Here is a 16,023-nt window from a genome sequence, read left to right on the forward strand (position 1 = left end):
CGAATTGCTCAGGAGCTGTAAAGACACATGAGCAGGGTGTGGAGCTTAGGGGTGGGGTTTTGCTTCGGAAGACTTCTAGAGGCTTTCTCCTCTCTGCTTCTTTACACGCTTTCTCTAAACTGATAAAACAGTTAAGTAGCAGCAACTCCCTTTTCACCCCACTGCAGAATAACGATTAGACTCCATTCCCTGCTGCAAATCTAATGAATCTAATACTCTCTGCCTATATACACATGTTCCTTCTCGGGTATAAAATTCTACAGTCCTAGATAAGAATTTGAATACAAATAAAAACAGCCTCGTTCTATTAAAAGTAGTGTTTTCTGTCATCAGATGACAAGGAAATCATTGGTCTACAAGGATCAGAGGATTTACATCTACTTCTGGCTCTCCTAAATGCATGACAGTAAACACATGATTTTATAAGCCCAGTCCTAAGTTTCCTCATCTGAAAACCAGAAAAATTACAAACAGTGTCAGGTTCCTATAGCTGCAATAGCTTAAGAGGCTAAGAAAGGAAGATCCAAGAGTCTGCGGCCAGTATGAGCAACACAGGGAGACAGTCCCAAAATTCTGAACCCATGGGTCAATCAAGTTTCTTTTTTTTTTTTTAGATTTATGAATTTTATGTGTATGAGTGCTCCATCTGCATGTATGTCTTCATACCAGAAAAGAGCACCAGATCGCATTACAAATGGTTATGAGCCACCATGTGGTTGCTGGGAATTGAACTCGGGACCTCTGGAAGAGCAGACAGTGCTCTTAACCTCTGAGCCATCTCTCCAGCCCCAAGTTTAACCTTTCTTAACACCTTGTATTAGTCAGGTGTTTTTTGTTTATGTTTTTATTTTTTTACTTTGTTTTTTTTTTCTTGTTGTTGTTTTGTTTTTGGTCAACTTGGCACAATCAAAGGAAACCTCAAATGAGAAAATGTCTCCATTAGATCGACCTGTAGGTAAGTTTGTGAGGCATTTTTTAATTAATGGTTGATGTGGGAGAGCACAGGCTGCTCATGGTGGTGCCACCTCACCCCAGGGCACCAGGTGGTCCTGAATGAAATAAGAAAGCGGGCAGAACAAGCCATGAAAGGCAAGTCAGTAAGCAGCTTCCTTTACGGTCTCTGCCTCAAGGTTCCTGACTTGAGTTTCTGCCTTGGCTTCTCCCGATAATGGACTGTAAGCTATAAACCAAATGAACCCTTTCCTCCCTAAGTTTTGACCACAGCAAAGGAACTAGGACACATATGCTCTACAAGACATTGGGAAAAGACTGTGGCCAATCTTTTTTATCTGCCTGTCTATCTATCTAAAAATCTATGTATTTTAGTGACTATGTTTCATAGATCCAAGGCTGCCAATGAACTTAGTGAGGATACTCATGAATTTCTGACCCTGCTGCTTCTCCTTCCCAAGAGCTGATATTATATATGTGAACCACCACAGCTGATTTATCCAGTGGTGGGGAGCAAATTCGGGGCCTTGTGCGTGTGAAGCAAGCTCCCCACCAACTGAACTACATGCCAAGTCACTGTTTCCATCGTTGTTGAGATCCAAGGACATTCCACAAAGATAAATGAAGCTAAAAACCTGCTATCTTCTTCCCTGTTGAGTTTCATAAAACTAAACATACTCTTTCCCTCAAATTTCAGAATAAAATGCTCTAGAGGGGGAAAAAAACAGGTAGTCATGGTTTAGGAGCTTTATTAGTAGAAAGATCTACAATTTTCACTGAGAAATTCAACATGAGTCAGTGATGTGCCCACTGAAGGCACCGCATTTAATTGGGCAGTGCACAGAGCTCAGAAGCTGGCAATGCAATTCAGCTCTGTATGAATCAAACCACACTTGGGAGTGAGTCTGTGACCAATTCAGGGACTTACGAAAGATATTATAAAAGTGTTTACAAAAAGGAAATCTAGATCGAAAAGAGGCTGAAAATGTTTTATTCAAGGATGAAGAACTATTCAGGTTTTTTCTGCGGGGGGAGCTAGAATTAGGAATGGGCCCGTCTTTACTGTTGCTCGACCTCTGAATCACCTGGACCCAGAAGAGGTGGGGCTCAGCAGGGAGCAGAGAACAGCAGGTGTCTTTTCTCGGGAGATTATGGGGGACAGTATGAGGACAGAAGACGAGTTAGGCTGGAGTTCAGGACATCCTGATGAAGGAAGACTTCACCTCTCTTCCCCAGCATAATGACCACAGCTCAGTATTACCACATGACTGTACACAGAATGATTTCAGCGAGTCACGCCTTGTTCAGCATTTTTTGTCCATGTCTTTTAGAGTCAGGCACCTACTCATCTCCTCTCTTCTAACCTCTGACAACTAGGGCTGACAGCCAGGCTGCCCGTTACCTTCAGATGCCTTCCACGCCTTCCACAGGTCCTCCACGCTGATAAGCTTATCCTCACCATGGAAGGTGCTGTGCTTCACTGTTGGATCATGGTAATTGAGGTCTTCCCTTAGAAACTGCAAGGGAAAAGCATACAAGTCACAGGAAATACTTGTGAACCAGCCCACCAAGATCTCCACATAAATCATGTCTCCAGCTATACACCTCCCAACACACTGCTTATGAACTTCAGTCATGTAACATTCTTTTCTTGTAGCTTTCTTTTTATTTATTCTTTGTGCCTTTCACATCATGCCTCCTGATCCCACCCATCTCCCTTCCCCCAAAAAAATAAAACAAAATAAAAGTTACGAGAAAAAGGAGAAAGAAAAAAAAGGAAGAAAGAGAAAATCTTGTCATGGGAGCTTCAGTGTGACATTTGAGTGTCACACAGTGAAGCACGCAGTAAACTCCTAATCCATACATTTTGACATATAGGTATTATATGAAAGACTCCATTGCCAAAGAGAACATTTTTTGTTTTGTTATATGTTTTCATATGGAAACAATAGGTATACTAGAATTTTCCCTTATACTTTTTTAATTATACAAACAGTGACAGTGAATTAAACTAAAAGAGGGAACAAAGAAGAGTTGACCTTTTAAAAAATGTTTATTATGTTTCTGCATCCACATGCACACATGTACATATGGGTATATATATTTGCAGAAGGCAGAGGTCAACATTCTCCTCACCTTTGGAGACTGAACCTGGAAAGCATCCATTTGGCTGGGCTGACTGGTTAAGTGAGCCCCATCTGCCCACCCACACCAGCCTGGAGGTGCAGATACATGCTGAAGGGCTCAACTTTTATATGGATGCTGGGGATCAAAACTCAGGTACTCACACTTGTATGGCAGGCACTTTACCAAATGAGCTATGCTCCTATTAGCTACAATTCCTTAGTTTATTTGTTTTAGGACAAAGTCTCAAGTAGCCCAGACTAACCTGGAACTTGCTATATAGCTGAGGATGACTTTGAATTCTTTTTTTAATTTTTTTTTACATTTATTTTAAATTATGTGAGGAGAGGAGTAAGGGAGGAGAGGAAAAAGTGGAAGAAATAAAGAGGAAAGGAAAACCATGTCTCAAAGGAAAAGAAAAAAAAACTAGGCTAGGCATAGTAGCCGCCTTTAATTCCAGCACTCAGGAGGCAGAGGCAGGTGGATCTCAGATCTCTAAGTTTGAAGCCAGTCTGATCTACAGAGCGAGTTCCAGGACTGTCAGGGCTACACAGAGAAACCCTGTCTCAAAAAAAAAAAAAAGGAAATAATATTAAAAGAAAAAAATGTTAAAGAAAAGGAGCATCAAGTACAGTTTTCTGTGGGCTGGAGGATAACCTAGTCTATATAGACAGTTCCAGGCCAGCCAGTCTACAGTGATACCTGGTCTTTGGCAGGGGTGGGGGGTGGGGGAGACCTATTTACTTAAATAGAAAGGAGGATGGGGCCTGACATGGTGGGAAACACTTGGAAGGCAGAGGCAGGTGGATCTCTGAGTTCAAGGCCAGTCTAGTCTACAGAGCAAGTTCCAGGACAGCCATGGTTATTCAGAGAAGCCTTGTACTGGGGAAAAAGAAAGAAAGGAAGGAGGGAGAGAGTGAGGGAATGAGGGAGGAAGGGAAGGGAAGGGAAGGGAAGGGAAGGGAAGGGAAGGGAAGGGAAGGGAGGGGAAGGGAAGGGAAGGGAAGGGNAGGGAAGGGAAGGGAAGGGAAGGGAAGGGAAGGAGGGAGGGAAGGGAAGGAGGGAGGGAAGGAAGGAAGGAAGGAAGGAAGGAAGGAAGGAAGGAAGGAAGAAAGGAAGGAAGGAAGGAAGGAAGGAAAAAGAAGAATGGGAACTGATGAAGTTTTATGTAAACTGTTGTATTTCAACTGCAATTTTTAGATTTATGTCTCTGTGTGTATTTGTGCACATAGTAAACCAGAAGCATCAGATCCCCCTGGAGCTGGACAATTCAAGTCCTCTGGAAGAGCAATATATGCTATATAATTAATATGATATATATAATATAACAATGTAATATATACTACCATTTCTCTAGCCTGAAATGTAGATGGTAATGACGATGACTTTCTTCATGCTTTACTTAAAACTGGGGAAAATATCAACTGCTCATGTCTAAGTAGAAAGGGAACCTAGAGGCTGGGAGAGTTGGTATTTAAGGAGCTAATGAAAGGTTCAAGTCTCCCCCTCCTGGCTCCACTCCTGGGTTCACATGCATGTGCAACAAGATAGCAGAGCCCCTTCTGAAGAGCATGTGCTCCGTCACTCACATTCTATGTGGCATTGCTCAGGCATAGGACTCTCAACCCCACAGACGCACAGAGTTAAATGTTCCTAGTGTACACAAAAGCACTTCTAAGCTTTAAAGCGTAACTCAGAAGTAGGTAAATACAGAAAACAGAAACACCTTGACCAAAGATGACCTTTTATGCTGCCACAGCTCCAATGTATATTCCTATCAGAGTTGTAACTCCCTTCAAAACCATATGTCCCCTGACAGAAGCTCCCAGTTATCCAGTTATAAACAGAAACATAATTTTTTTTTTTCTTTAGCCAGGCGTAGTAATGTATACCTGTAATTTCAGTACTTGGGAGGTAAGAGGAGGATCAGATATTCAAGGTTATCCTTGGCTACATATTTAAGTCTGAGACCAACCTGGGCTATACATGAGTCCACCTTTTAAAAAAAATAGTTTTTTCTCTTTCTTTCTTTCCAATATGTAGACAAGACTGGTCTCAAACTTGCAGCAATTCTCCTGCCTTTGCCTCTTGCATGTTAGGATTACAAGCATATACTACAATACTGAGATAATAATATTATATTAAACTAGAACTCCAATTCCCACTATGTTTTAGATAAGCATTAGTCATATTTCACTCTAAATATTGTTGCATATCCAGCAAATAGTTGATTTCTTAATTAGAACAATATTTAGAAGGAATAAAAAGCAACAACAAAATCAGACTACTTTTTTGGCTCTCAAAACAAGGATTTACTGTTTCAAGCTCAGAACAAGGAGCTCCTCGCTTAAGAAGGTCCAAGGAAGTTTTGTCTTACCATGGGGAATGTAGCATTGGCTAGAATGACAGCCCAGTAGCTTGCCTAAGTGCCAAAGCACCAGCTGTCACTAGGTATATTTAGCTCTATGAGCTCAGAAAGTGCTCTTCCATGAGGTAGCACAGAGCTGATCCCAAGCAGTAGTGGGTCCTGTGGGTGGCAGCAGAGGAGAAGGAAGATGCAGCTCTGGATCCCCTCACACAGACCCCGCTAGCGCACTCAGGGGCAGGGCTCACTTAGAGCCAGAGGAGCAGCACATCTTCAGGTACAGGGATCTGAGCAGCTCTCCAAGGGCTCCCCGTTAGTACCACTGTCTCCTTCCTCTGCATTCAGCCTGGACCCTCACTACATGGCTGCTATGTTTCGCAAACCAAACAGCATCTCTAAAGCGTCTTCCTCAAAACATTAAAAACCCATGTTTCACAAAATAATCTTATAAAACTGTGATTTTTTCCACTTGGTTGTGTAAGGCTGTTACTATCAGAGTGATGCAATGACAAATCTAATAACATATGTAAGCTGTAATAAATGTTTTAAACATAAAAACATCAGGCAAATATTAGCAAAATAGCAGTTACAATAATTGATTTCAAGTATTAAACTGACCTTGTATACTGAAAATTAATTTAATCATAAAAAACATGTTTCTTAGCTCTTCTTTGTATCCTAAACATCTATCAGTAATTCACTTTTTTGTTTTTGTTATTTGTATTTTTTTTTGTTTTTGTTTTTGTTTGTTTGTTTGTTTGTTTTTGTTTTTTCAAGACAGGGTTTCTCTGTGGCTTTGGAGCCTGTCCTGGAACTAGCTCTGTAGACCAGGCTGGTCTTGAACTCACAGAGATCCGCCTGCCTCTGCCTCCTGAGTGCTGGGATTAAAGGCGTGCGCCACCATCACCCGGCTGTTATTTGTATTTTGAGACTACCCTTGAACTCCTGATCTTCTTGCCTCCACCTCCAAGTGCTGAGATTACAGGTATGTACCACCATGCCTAGTTTGTTGTTGTTCATCTGGTTTTCAACGCAGGGAAATATATACATAGTGCAGGCCAGCCACAAACATGAGACCTGCTGTCTCCTGTTCCAGCACCCTCAGTACTGGAATCACAAAAGTGGCACCACACTGAGCTTATGAACTTTCATTTTAGCTGTCATAGCTCCAGGTGCCATTTATACCAAGTACTAGGACAGGAATGTTTCAGAGGTGACATAACTGTCCTCAGTGACATTCGCCCAGCTACTGCTAAAAGGTTAGGAGAGGACTGTCTTTTTTTCTTTTTGTGATTTTTGGTTTGTGAGACAGGATTTCTCTGTGTAACAGCCCTGGCTATCCTGGAACTTGCGCTGTAAACAAGGCTGTCCATGAACTCATAAGAGATCTGCCTGCCGCTACCTCCTTAGTGCTGGAATTAAAGGCATGTACTGCCCAGGAGAAATAGTCATTTCTTACTCATCTTTATACATCTAGGTCTGCCAGTTTAAATCCCAGAATGAAGAGAGGTACAGTGGTGCGCAAACATAATCCAAATATTTGTTGGGAGACTCCACTGGTCAAAGGTTGCAGTCTAACATTGCCTGGCAGCTCTTCCTGGGCTTGGCACAACATGGAGGCCCCCCCACCCCGATGAGGGCTTCCTGCTATCTACCTAGCTTTATCTGGAGATGTCTTTAGGCACCCCGATTCTATCTCAAGGATGAACCTTGACACAGTTCCGTGCAAATGCTCTTTCCCTGATGTCCACATGGTAATTAAGTAACACATTCTAGCTATTTTCATAAGGCATGCTGCCACCAATCCAGCAACATGATAAGAGAGTGCCACCTGATGCAAATTAGAGTTTGCCCCAGCTACCACCCCAATCCTATATATCCCTTACTCTGGAATAAAGTCGAGCTGTCTCACTTAAAGTTATCTCCTGGAAGGCTATTTTTGCTCTGTTAGCAGGCTGTCCAAAGCTCTGTTGTCGCTTGTACCCCCTTCATCCTCATGGACTGGTAGCAAAAGGACCATGAGAAAAAAGGAACTCCACAGTGGTGCACAAATATAATCTCAATACTTCAGATGTCAGGATCAGCATTTCAAGTTAGAAGTCATCCTAGGCTAAAGAAAGAAGATCCTGTCTTAAAACAAAGTAAAACCCACTAGAAAGAATGACCTTTATGAAATACAAGTCTAACTAGACCAATACCTCTACCTAAAATCCCATGGCTCGTAATTATCTAAGATAAAGCCCTGGTTTCATTGACATTCCTTCATACTTTGCACCCCTACCAGGCTAGAGGTCATGAAACTATAACTATAATAAGTCAAATCCAGTGTATAATCTTTTAATTTACACATCATTTTTTTTCTTTTGGGGTTTGTCTGTTTGTTTTAGTATGTATCCTAGGCTGGCCTCAAATATACCAAGGATGATCTTAAATTTCTGATCTTCCTGATTCTACCTCCAGAGCACTGGGATTACAAGCATTTACCACCACCATGCCCAGTACATGTGATGCTAAAGATCAAATCAAGAGCTTTGTGCATGCTAGGCAAGCACGCCGCTAAGAGCTGAGCCACATCCCAGCCCCACTATGTAAAACAGAACCAGAATACTGTCCAGCAAATTCATTAACATAGTATCTATAACTAACTTCATACTACAAAAGTAGAACTGAAACCAGGTGTGATGGTGTGTGCCTTTAATTTCAGAACTCAGGAGCAGAGGCAGGCAGATCTCTATGAGTTCAAAGTCAGCCTGGTCTACATAGCAAGTTTTGGAATAGTCAGGACTACCAAGTGAAACACTACCTCAAAAAAAAAAAAAGTAGTTGCTACAGAATCTTTATGGTTAGTAAACCCTAAAATATTTACTTCCCAGCTATTTCCAGAAAAAGCAACTAATCCCCCTTTAGAAATATCAAGCCATTTCAGACCCTTGAGCATGTCATGAACTTTTATAGCTCCAAGCCTTTCCACAGCATGCTCCATATGAAAGTCACTGCCTCTGTGTAGTTTTCCACACTTCTAGATAAATTAACTGAGCGTCCCTTAGCTATCTGTTCCCTTAGTTCTCAAGTACACACTTATGACAATACTCCCACAGCACTACAATTACTGTTTAATTAGCCCCTTCCTACTCGCCCTAAGTAAATCAAAACTTGAAACTATATTTACTATTTATCTTTTTATTCACTTACCTTCTAAATTCCCTAGAATACTTAAATGAATAATGAATTTAGCTCCTGAAACCTACCTACAAGTATGGGCCCTGGCACAGAGCAAGATATTCAGGCACTAAATAACTGAAAGACTGTCTCTTGAGTTTATCCTACAGCACACAGAATGCTGGACAGATATCTTAGCAATTTATACTGGCTGGAATTCAAGTCAGACCTTGCTTCTAAAGCTGGCTGCCTCGGTTTGAATTGTGGGTCTACCACTTACTTTCAATGCATCATAAACATCATCTGTAAAATGCAGGTAAGAATAATATCTCCATATATAAATCACTTACTTATGAGTTAATTTGTTATAACAGCTTAGAATAATACCTGAAACAAAGTGAGTGTGTGGAGGGCGGGGGTTAGAGGATAATATAGCTAAGTATGTACAATCCTGGGAACCACTATTATAATAATGAGAGTCCCATAGAGGATGTAGAAGACAGATATTTCCTTAGTGCCTGCTAACACAAGTCAATGTGCTAGAACTGCAATGGAGCAAATTAAGAAAAGACACAACTGTCTACTAACTTCAAAGGTTCTTTCTGTTCTACACTGAATTCCTTGCAATCCCTAACTCCACCATAAATTGAAACTAGATAGTCTTTTGCACAATCTTCTATGGTCTGAGTTCTACCTGATGCTACCAGAGCATCAACTGCGTCTTTCTCCTCTTCCTGATGGTAGTAAATTGCTAGTCTCTGAAAGTGCCCGCCCTTTCATCAGCCCAATGATTTGTACATGCTACTCCCTCACTCCCCTTCTTCTCCAGACCACACTGAGCCATCTGCTCAGATCCAGGTTGTTCATCAGTGGTCATCCTGAACATGGATAAAGCTAACTTAGGTCTTCCTCTGCGGTGACTCCTACTGTTCACTTAAGATAGCAACTTCAACTGTTTCCCAGATCTCTGCCACTAGGAAGCTTCTTCCAAAGCAGCAACAACACCCTCTCTTTTTCCCTTTATTTCCAGCACCAGCACATATAAAAGTACAGAGAATATACATCTGAGGTTGAAAATAAAGGCAGCCATTATCATGGAATCATTCTTGGTGCTGTAACGTAACATTAAGTACACGATACAGGTCAACTCCTAAGGTCAACATCTAAGGTTACAGCTTTCCAGGCACTGGGACAGAACAGCAAAGACCGGATTACTCTAACATCTCCAGTCTTGCAAACTATTAGGACCAAAGTATCCAAAACAGTCAAGGACTACGGGTTGGTGACCTTTGTTTTATGACAGAAGGACAGAAATAGATGACTAATTAGAATAATTTTCCTCAGAAAGAAAAGAACAATTGGTATCAAAAGGATGAATATACAGCACAGGACCAAATGTATCAGAAAGGATATTTGCAGTCTATGCCCATACCACCATGAACACACCCAATCTCCTTTGATCTTAGAAGCTAAACTGCATCAGTTTGGCAAATGCCTGAATGGAAAAAAAAAAAAGGATATTTACAAAAACTGCTGGGATTGAAGGTACTTGTAGCTTGATACCATGAAAAGCTAAATGGACGAGGTATCCAGTAAAACTGAGGAAGACATTCTCTGGGAACCCACAGGCCACACAGACCAGGAGAACAGATAGGCTAATGTAGATTTTCACCTCACACAGAAGTGCAAGTTCATAAGCACTAAGTGCCTACATTAAAAAAATTGGGGAGATCTCCTCCTGAGAAACTTGGGAGCATGGGTGGAGGGCAGAAAGGAGAAGAACATGAGGGAATGGGATGGTTGAGATGGGGAAATGATAGAGAAGGGGAGCAAGGAAATACATATCTTGATTGTGGGAACCATTGTGGGGCTAGCATGAAACCTGACACTAGGGAAATTCCCAGGAATCCACAAGGATGACCCCAGCTAAGACCCTAATAGAGGAGAGCGTGCCTGAACTGGCCTTCCCCTGTAGTCTGATTGACCTTAATTGTCATCATAGGACTTCATCTAACAACCGATGGAAGCAGATGCAGAGATCCACAATTAAACACTGGGCTGAGCTTCCGGAAACCAGTCGGAAAGAGACAGAGGAGCAATAATATGAGCCAAGTAGTCAAGACCATGATGGGTATTCCATAGAAACTCCCGACCTGAGCTAGGGAGAGCGCACTGACTCTGGGCTGATAGTGGTGAAACCAGCACAGGACCAAACTAGGCCACTGAATGTGGGGACAGTTGTGAGGCTTGGACAGTCTGTGGGGCCACTGGCAAAGGGACCAGGATTTATCTCTAATCCTTGTACTGGCTTTTTAAAACCCATTTTCTTTGGAGAGATACCTTGCTCAGCCTAGATATAGTGGGGAGGGCCTGGTCCTGCCTCAACGTGATGTGCCAGACTCTGTTGACTCCCCATGGGCAGCCTGACCCTCTCTGAGGAGTGGAAGGGGATGAGGTGGGGAGAGCAGGAGAAGTAGACGGAGTGGGAAGTGGGACTGGTGTGTAAAATGACAAAAGATCATTTTTAAAAAATTAATTTTTAAAAATTGGGGAGATATCATACTTATAACTTAAAAGTACAACTGAAAGCTCTAGAAAAAGGAAGAAATATCCAAAAAGTACACAGCAAGATATAATCAAACTTAGGGCTGAAGTCAGTAAAATAGAAACAAAAAAATACAAAGAATCAGTGAAACCAATATTTGGTTCTTTGAGAAAAATCAGAAAGGTTGACAGTTTCTTATGCAAATTAACAAAATTAGAATTGAAAAGGGGATTTAACAACAAACACTGAGGAAACCCAGATAATAAGGACATATTTTTAAAACCTATATTTAACCAAATTGGAAAATCTAAAGAAAATAGATAATTTCTATCTAATTTAAAATTTTTATCTAATCTAAAAGAAATAGATAATTGATATATACCTCTTCCAAAGTTAAAGCAGGACCAGATAAGCAATAAAATAGACCTATAAACCCTAGTGAAACAGAAGCAGTCATTAAGTCTCCCAACAACAACAACAACAAAGGCCCAGATGCAGGCCTAGGGGCAGATGGTTTTAGTGCAGAACTACACCACTCTTAAAGAAGAGTTAATGCCAATACTCCTCAAGTGTTTACAAAACAGAAACGGAAGGAACACTGCCCAATTCATTTTATGAGGCCACAGTTACTCTGATAACCAAACCACATAACAACCCAACAAACAAAGAGAATTACAGGCCAATTTCCCTTATAAATTTAGATGCAAAAATTCTCAATAAAATACTCGCAAACGGAATCCAAGAACATAAAGACGATCCACCATGATCAAACAGACCATCCCAGAGATGCAGGGATAGTTCAACATACATGAATCAATAAATATAATTCACCACATAAACAAACTGAAAGAGAAAAAAAAACACATGATAATCTCATTAGATGCAGAAAAGGCCTTTGACAAAATCCAACACCTCTTCATGATGAAAGTCCTGGAGAGGTTAGGGGTACAAGGGACATACTTCAACATAATAAAGGCGGTTGACATCAAGCCCAAAGCCAACATCAACTTAAATGGAGAGAAACTCAAAGCAAAAGCAATTCCACTAAAATCAGGACCAAGACAAGGTTGTCTACTCAATACCTATTCACTATGATACTTGAAATCTTAGAGCAATAAGACAACTGAAAAAGAGCAAGGAAATACAAACTGGAAAGGAAGAAGTCAAAGTATCTTTATTTGCAGATGATATGATAGTGTACATAAGTGACCCCCAAAACTCCACCAATGAACTTTTACAGCTGATAAACACATTTAGCAAAGTAGCTGGATACAAAAAATTAACTAACATAAAGCAGTAGCCCTCTTATATATAAATGACAGACTGAGAAATAAATCATGGAAACACCTTTCACAATAGCCTAAAATAATATAAAATATCTTGGGGTAACTCTAACCGAACAAGTGAAAGACTTGCATAATAAAAACTTTAAGGCATAGAAGAAACTGAAGAAAATATCAGAAGATAGAAAGATCTCCCATGTCTATGGATTGAAAGAATTAATATAGTAAAAATAGCCATCTACCAAAAGGAATCTACAGATTCAATGCAATATCCATCAATACTCCAGAACAATTCTTGACAGAATTTGAAAGGACAATCTTCAGCTTCATATGGAAACAGAAGACTTAGGACAGCTAAAACAATTCTGAATAATAGAAGAACTGCTGGAAGTCTCACCATCCCCAATTTCAAGTTGTACTACAGAGCTATAGTAATACAAACCACATGGTTTTGGCAGAAAAACAGACATGTCAATCAATGGAAGAGAACTGAAGACCCAAACATAAATCCACACACCTATGGACACCTGAGTTTTTATAAAGTCAGAGATACATACTGGAAAAAAAAGATGACATCCTCAACAAATGTGTTGGTCAAACTGGATAGTTATATGTAGAAGAATGCAAATGGATCCACACTTGTTACCCTGCACAAAACCCAACTCCATATCAAAGACCTCAACATAAAACTATATACACTGCACCTGATATAAAAGAAAGTGGGGGATAGTCTTAAACTCATTGGCACAGATCATCATTAGCACAGGAACTAAGATCCAAATTAATAAATGGGACCTTATGAAACTGAGAAGCTTCTGCACAGCAAAAGATACCATCATTTGGACAAAGTGACAGCCTACAGAATAAGAAAAGACTTTTTACCAATTATACATCATATACGCAAATATATGAGGAACTAAAAAAAAACAACTAGGTATCAAGGAAACAAACAACCCATTTAAAAATGGGGTACAGATCTAGAGAATTCTCAAAAAGGGAAAGTCAAATGGCAGAGAAACGTTTAAAGAAATGTTCAACATCCTTAGCCATCAGGGAAATGCCAATCAAAATTACTTTGAGTTTCATCTTATATCCATCAGAATGGCTAAGATCAATAGCACAAATGACAGCTCATGCTGGCAAGAATGTGGAGTATGGAGAACACTCATCCATTGCTAGTGAAGGGCAAACTTGTACAGCTACTATTGAAATCAGTGTAATGGTTCCTCAGGAAAATGGGAATCAATCTGTCTCAAGAATCAGTTCTATCACTTTTGGGCCTATACCCAAAGGATGCTTCATCCTACCACAAAGATATCTGTTTAACCATGTCCACTGTTGCTCTATTCATAATAGCCAGAAATTAAAAACAACATAGATGTTCCTCCACAGAAGAACAGATAGAAAAAAATAAATGTGGTATATTTGCCCAATTACAACTATTACTCAGACTTTAGAATGAATCATGAAATTTGAAAGTGAATAGTTGAAACTAGAAAAAAATCATTCTAAGTGAGGTCTTCCAGACCCAGAAAGACAAATACATTATGTATTCCCTTATATGTGATATTAGCTAAGTCAATGGTAACCAAACTACAATCCATAGAACCACAGAGACTAAATGCAGAGGAAGGGACTAGGGTATAACATATAGATCTTGTTAGAAAAGAGAACAGAATAGTTATGGATGGATGGGGAGAACAAGAGGATCAAGTGGGAAGGGAAAGGGGAGGACAAAGGAGGGTATATGGAGAGAGACAGATAAAAATGAGGGCTATTTGAGGGATGGTACACAAACCTAATCCAATAGAAGCTTCCTAAAATTTATACATATATGAAGACAATCTAAATGAAATCACTAAATAATGGGGAGAAAGAGTCCCAACTAGACATCTCTTGTCACCAAATGAAGTTTCCAATATCAGGACTGAGTTGCATCCAATTGAGTTCTTGGCCAAAGAGGTCTCATGGGAATCCCCAACAATCCAGTCTTTGTAAAGACTGTCTCTTCACAAACTGATAGTAAGTCTCCATTGCTAAAGGCAACACCTGTACAACTCACTGAACATGGAGAAGTTGAGCTGGTGCCTACACAGAGCCTTTACTCCTACTTTCTAGTGTCTTTGGTACAGGAAGACACTCTGCATGCTACCAAAAGGGAAATGTAAACATAAACTCTCTGATCTATTATGTCCTGTCTGCAAGATATGCTAGAGCAATCAATGGTGGCACAAAGCTTGTGGAAGTAATCAATCAATATCTGATCTGACTTAAAGCCCACTCCAGGAGACGGAATGTATACCTGACACGGCTTGGGTGACCAAAAACCCGAGACTAGATAGCCCAGAGACCTAGGATAAAAACAAATACTACCGTTTTTTTCCCCAGTACTAATAAAATTACTCCTAAAGACATTATGCTATACTCATAGATTCCTGCTCATAATCAGAGAAGTTTCCTTCTACAGCAAATGGGAACAAATACAGAGACCCACAGCCAGACATTTAAAGAGTTAGAGACCTTGGACCACTCCGCCCTAAATGGGATGTCTATATCAAATGTCTCCAACCTCCTCAAGGATCAGGGAACCCCATAGATGAGAAGGCAGAAGAAATGTGAGAGACAAAGGGGATGGAGGACACCAAGAAAACAAGACCCTCTAAACCAACTTTATCCACACACATATGAATTCACAGAGACTGAGACAGAATGTACAGGGCCTATGTGGGTCTGCACCAGTTCAGGTCCTAGAGTTGAAAGCAGTGGACACATGTGCCCACCTCACTCAAAAACAATCTCCAATAGATAACCACTTGCAAATGAAAATTTAGTTTCCTCCAAGGGGGTCTCACTGGAGGAAAAAACAAAAACAAACAGAAAACTACTCTTACAGGTAAGGCTGCATGCTCGGCAGTAGATTACCAACAGAAAACCAACTCAATGGCATCATGGAGGGTCCTTGTCTCATAATGTCACATCAGGACTCTTCCTTTCTTTTTATATGCCGTGCCAGCGCGGGCTGGAACCAAGAGTCTAGGTGGATGGTGTCCAGGTGAATGAATACAGAGCATGAGGTTGAGGTGGAACAGCTTCTTCCTTTATTCTCTTGCTGGGCTGGCTTTTATACCATGTCACCAAATGAGGAAGGGGCTGCGAAGGGACTGTAGTCTGACCCCGGCAGGTCACCATGCACTTAAAATTCCTTCCTTCCCCGCTCCAGGAGCAGAGGGAATTTATTATGCTTTCCTTGCAGATAAGCACCTTAAATGGGGGCAGGGATATCAACTCGGGGCTGCAGTTCCCACATTTATACTATTACTTTCTTAAAATTTTTTATTAATTAATTAAAGATTTCTGTCTCTTCCTCACCACCACCTCCCCTTTCCCTTCCCCCCTCCCCCAGCCAAGTCCCCCTCCCTCATCAGCCCAAAGAGCAATCAGGGTTCCCTGCCCTGTGGGAAGTCCAAGGACCACCCACCTCCATCCAGGTCTAGTAAGGTGAGCATCCAAACTGCCTAGGCTCCCACAAAACCAATAGGTGCAGTAGGATCAAAAACCCATTGCCATTGTTCTTGGGGTCTCAGTAGTCCTCATTG

General features: G+C 40.9%; 1 protein-coding gene across 2 annotated transcripts in view; it reads right to left on the reverse strand.

The window, feature by feature from the left end:
* Positions 1 to 16,023, reverse strand: part of Stim1 (stromal interaction molecule 1) — a 182,152-nt gene that overhangs the window by 50,402 nt on the left and 115,727 nt on the right. For both annotated transcript variants that reach the window (XM_050122524.1, XM_050122525.1), the window contains exon 3: positions 2,354 to 2,468. In XM_050122524.1, the coding sequence (XP_049978481.1) occupies positions 2,354 to 2,468 (115 nt within the window). The remainder of the gene's footprint in view (positions 1 to 2,353; positions 2,469 to 16,023) is intronic.

The sequence above is a fragment of the Alexandromys fortis genome, unplaced genomic scaffold (assembly GCF_014885135.2).
Source record: "Alexandromys fortis isolate MF-2015 unplaced genomic scaffold, M_Fortis_MF-2015_v1.1 scaffold_209, whole genome shotgun sequence".
NCBI lineage: Eukaryota > Metazoa > Chordata > Mammalia > Rodentia > Cricetidae > Alexandromys > Alexandromys fortis.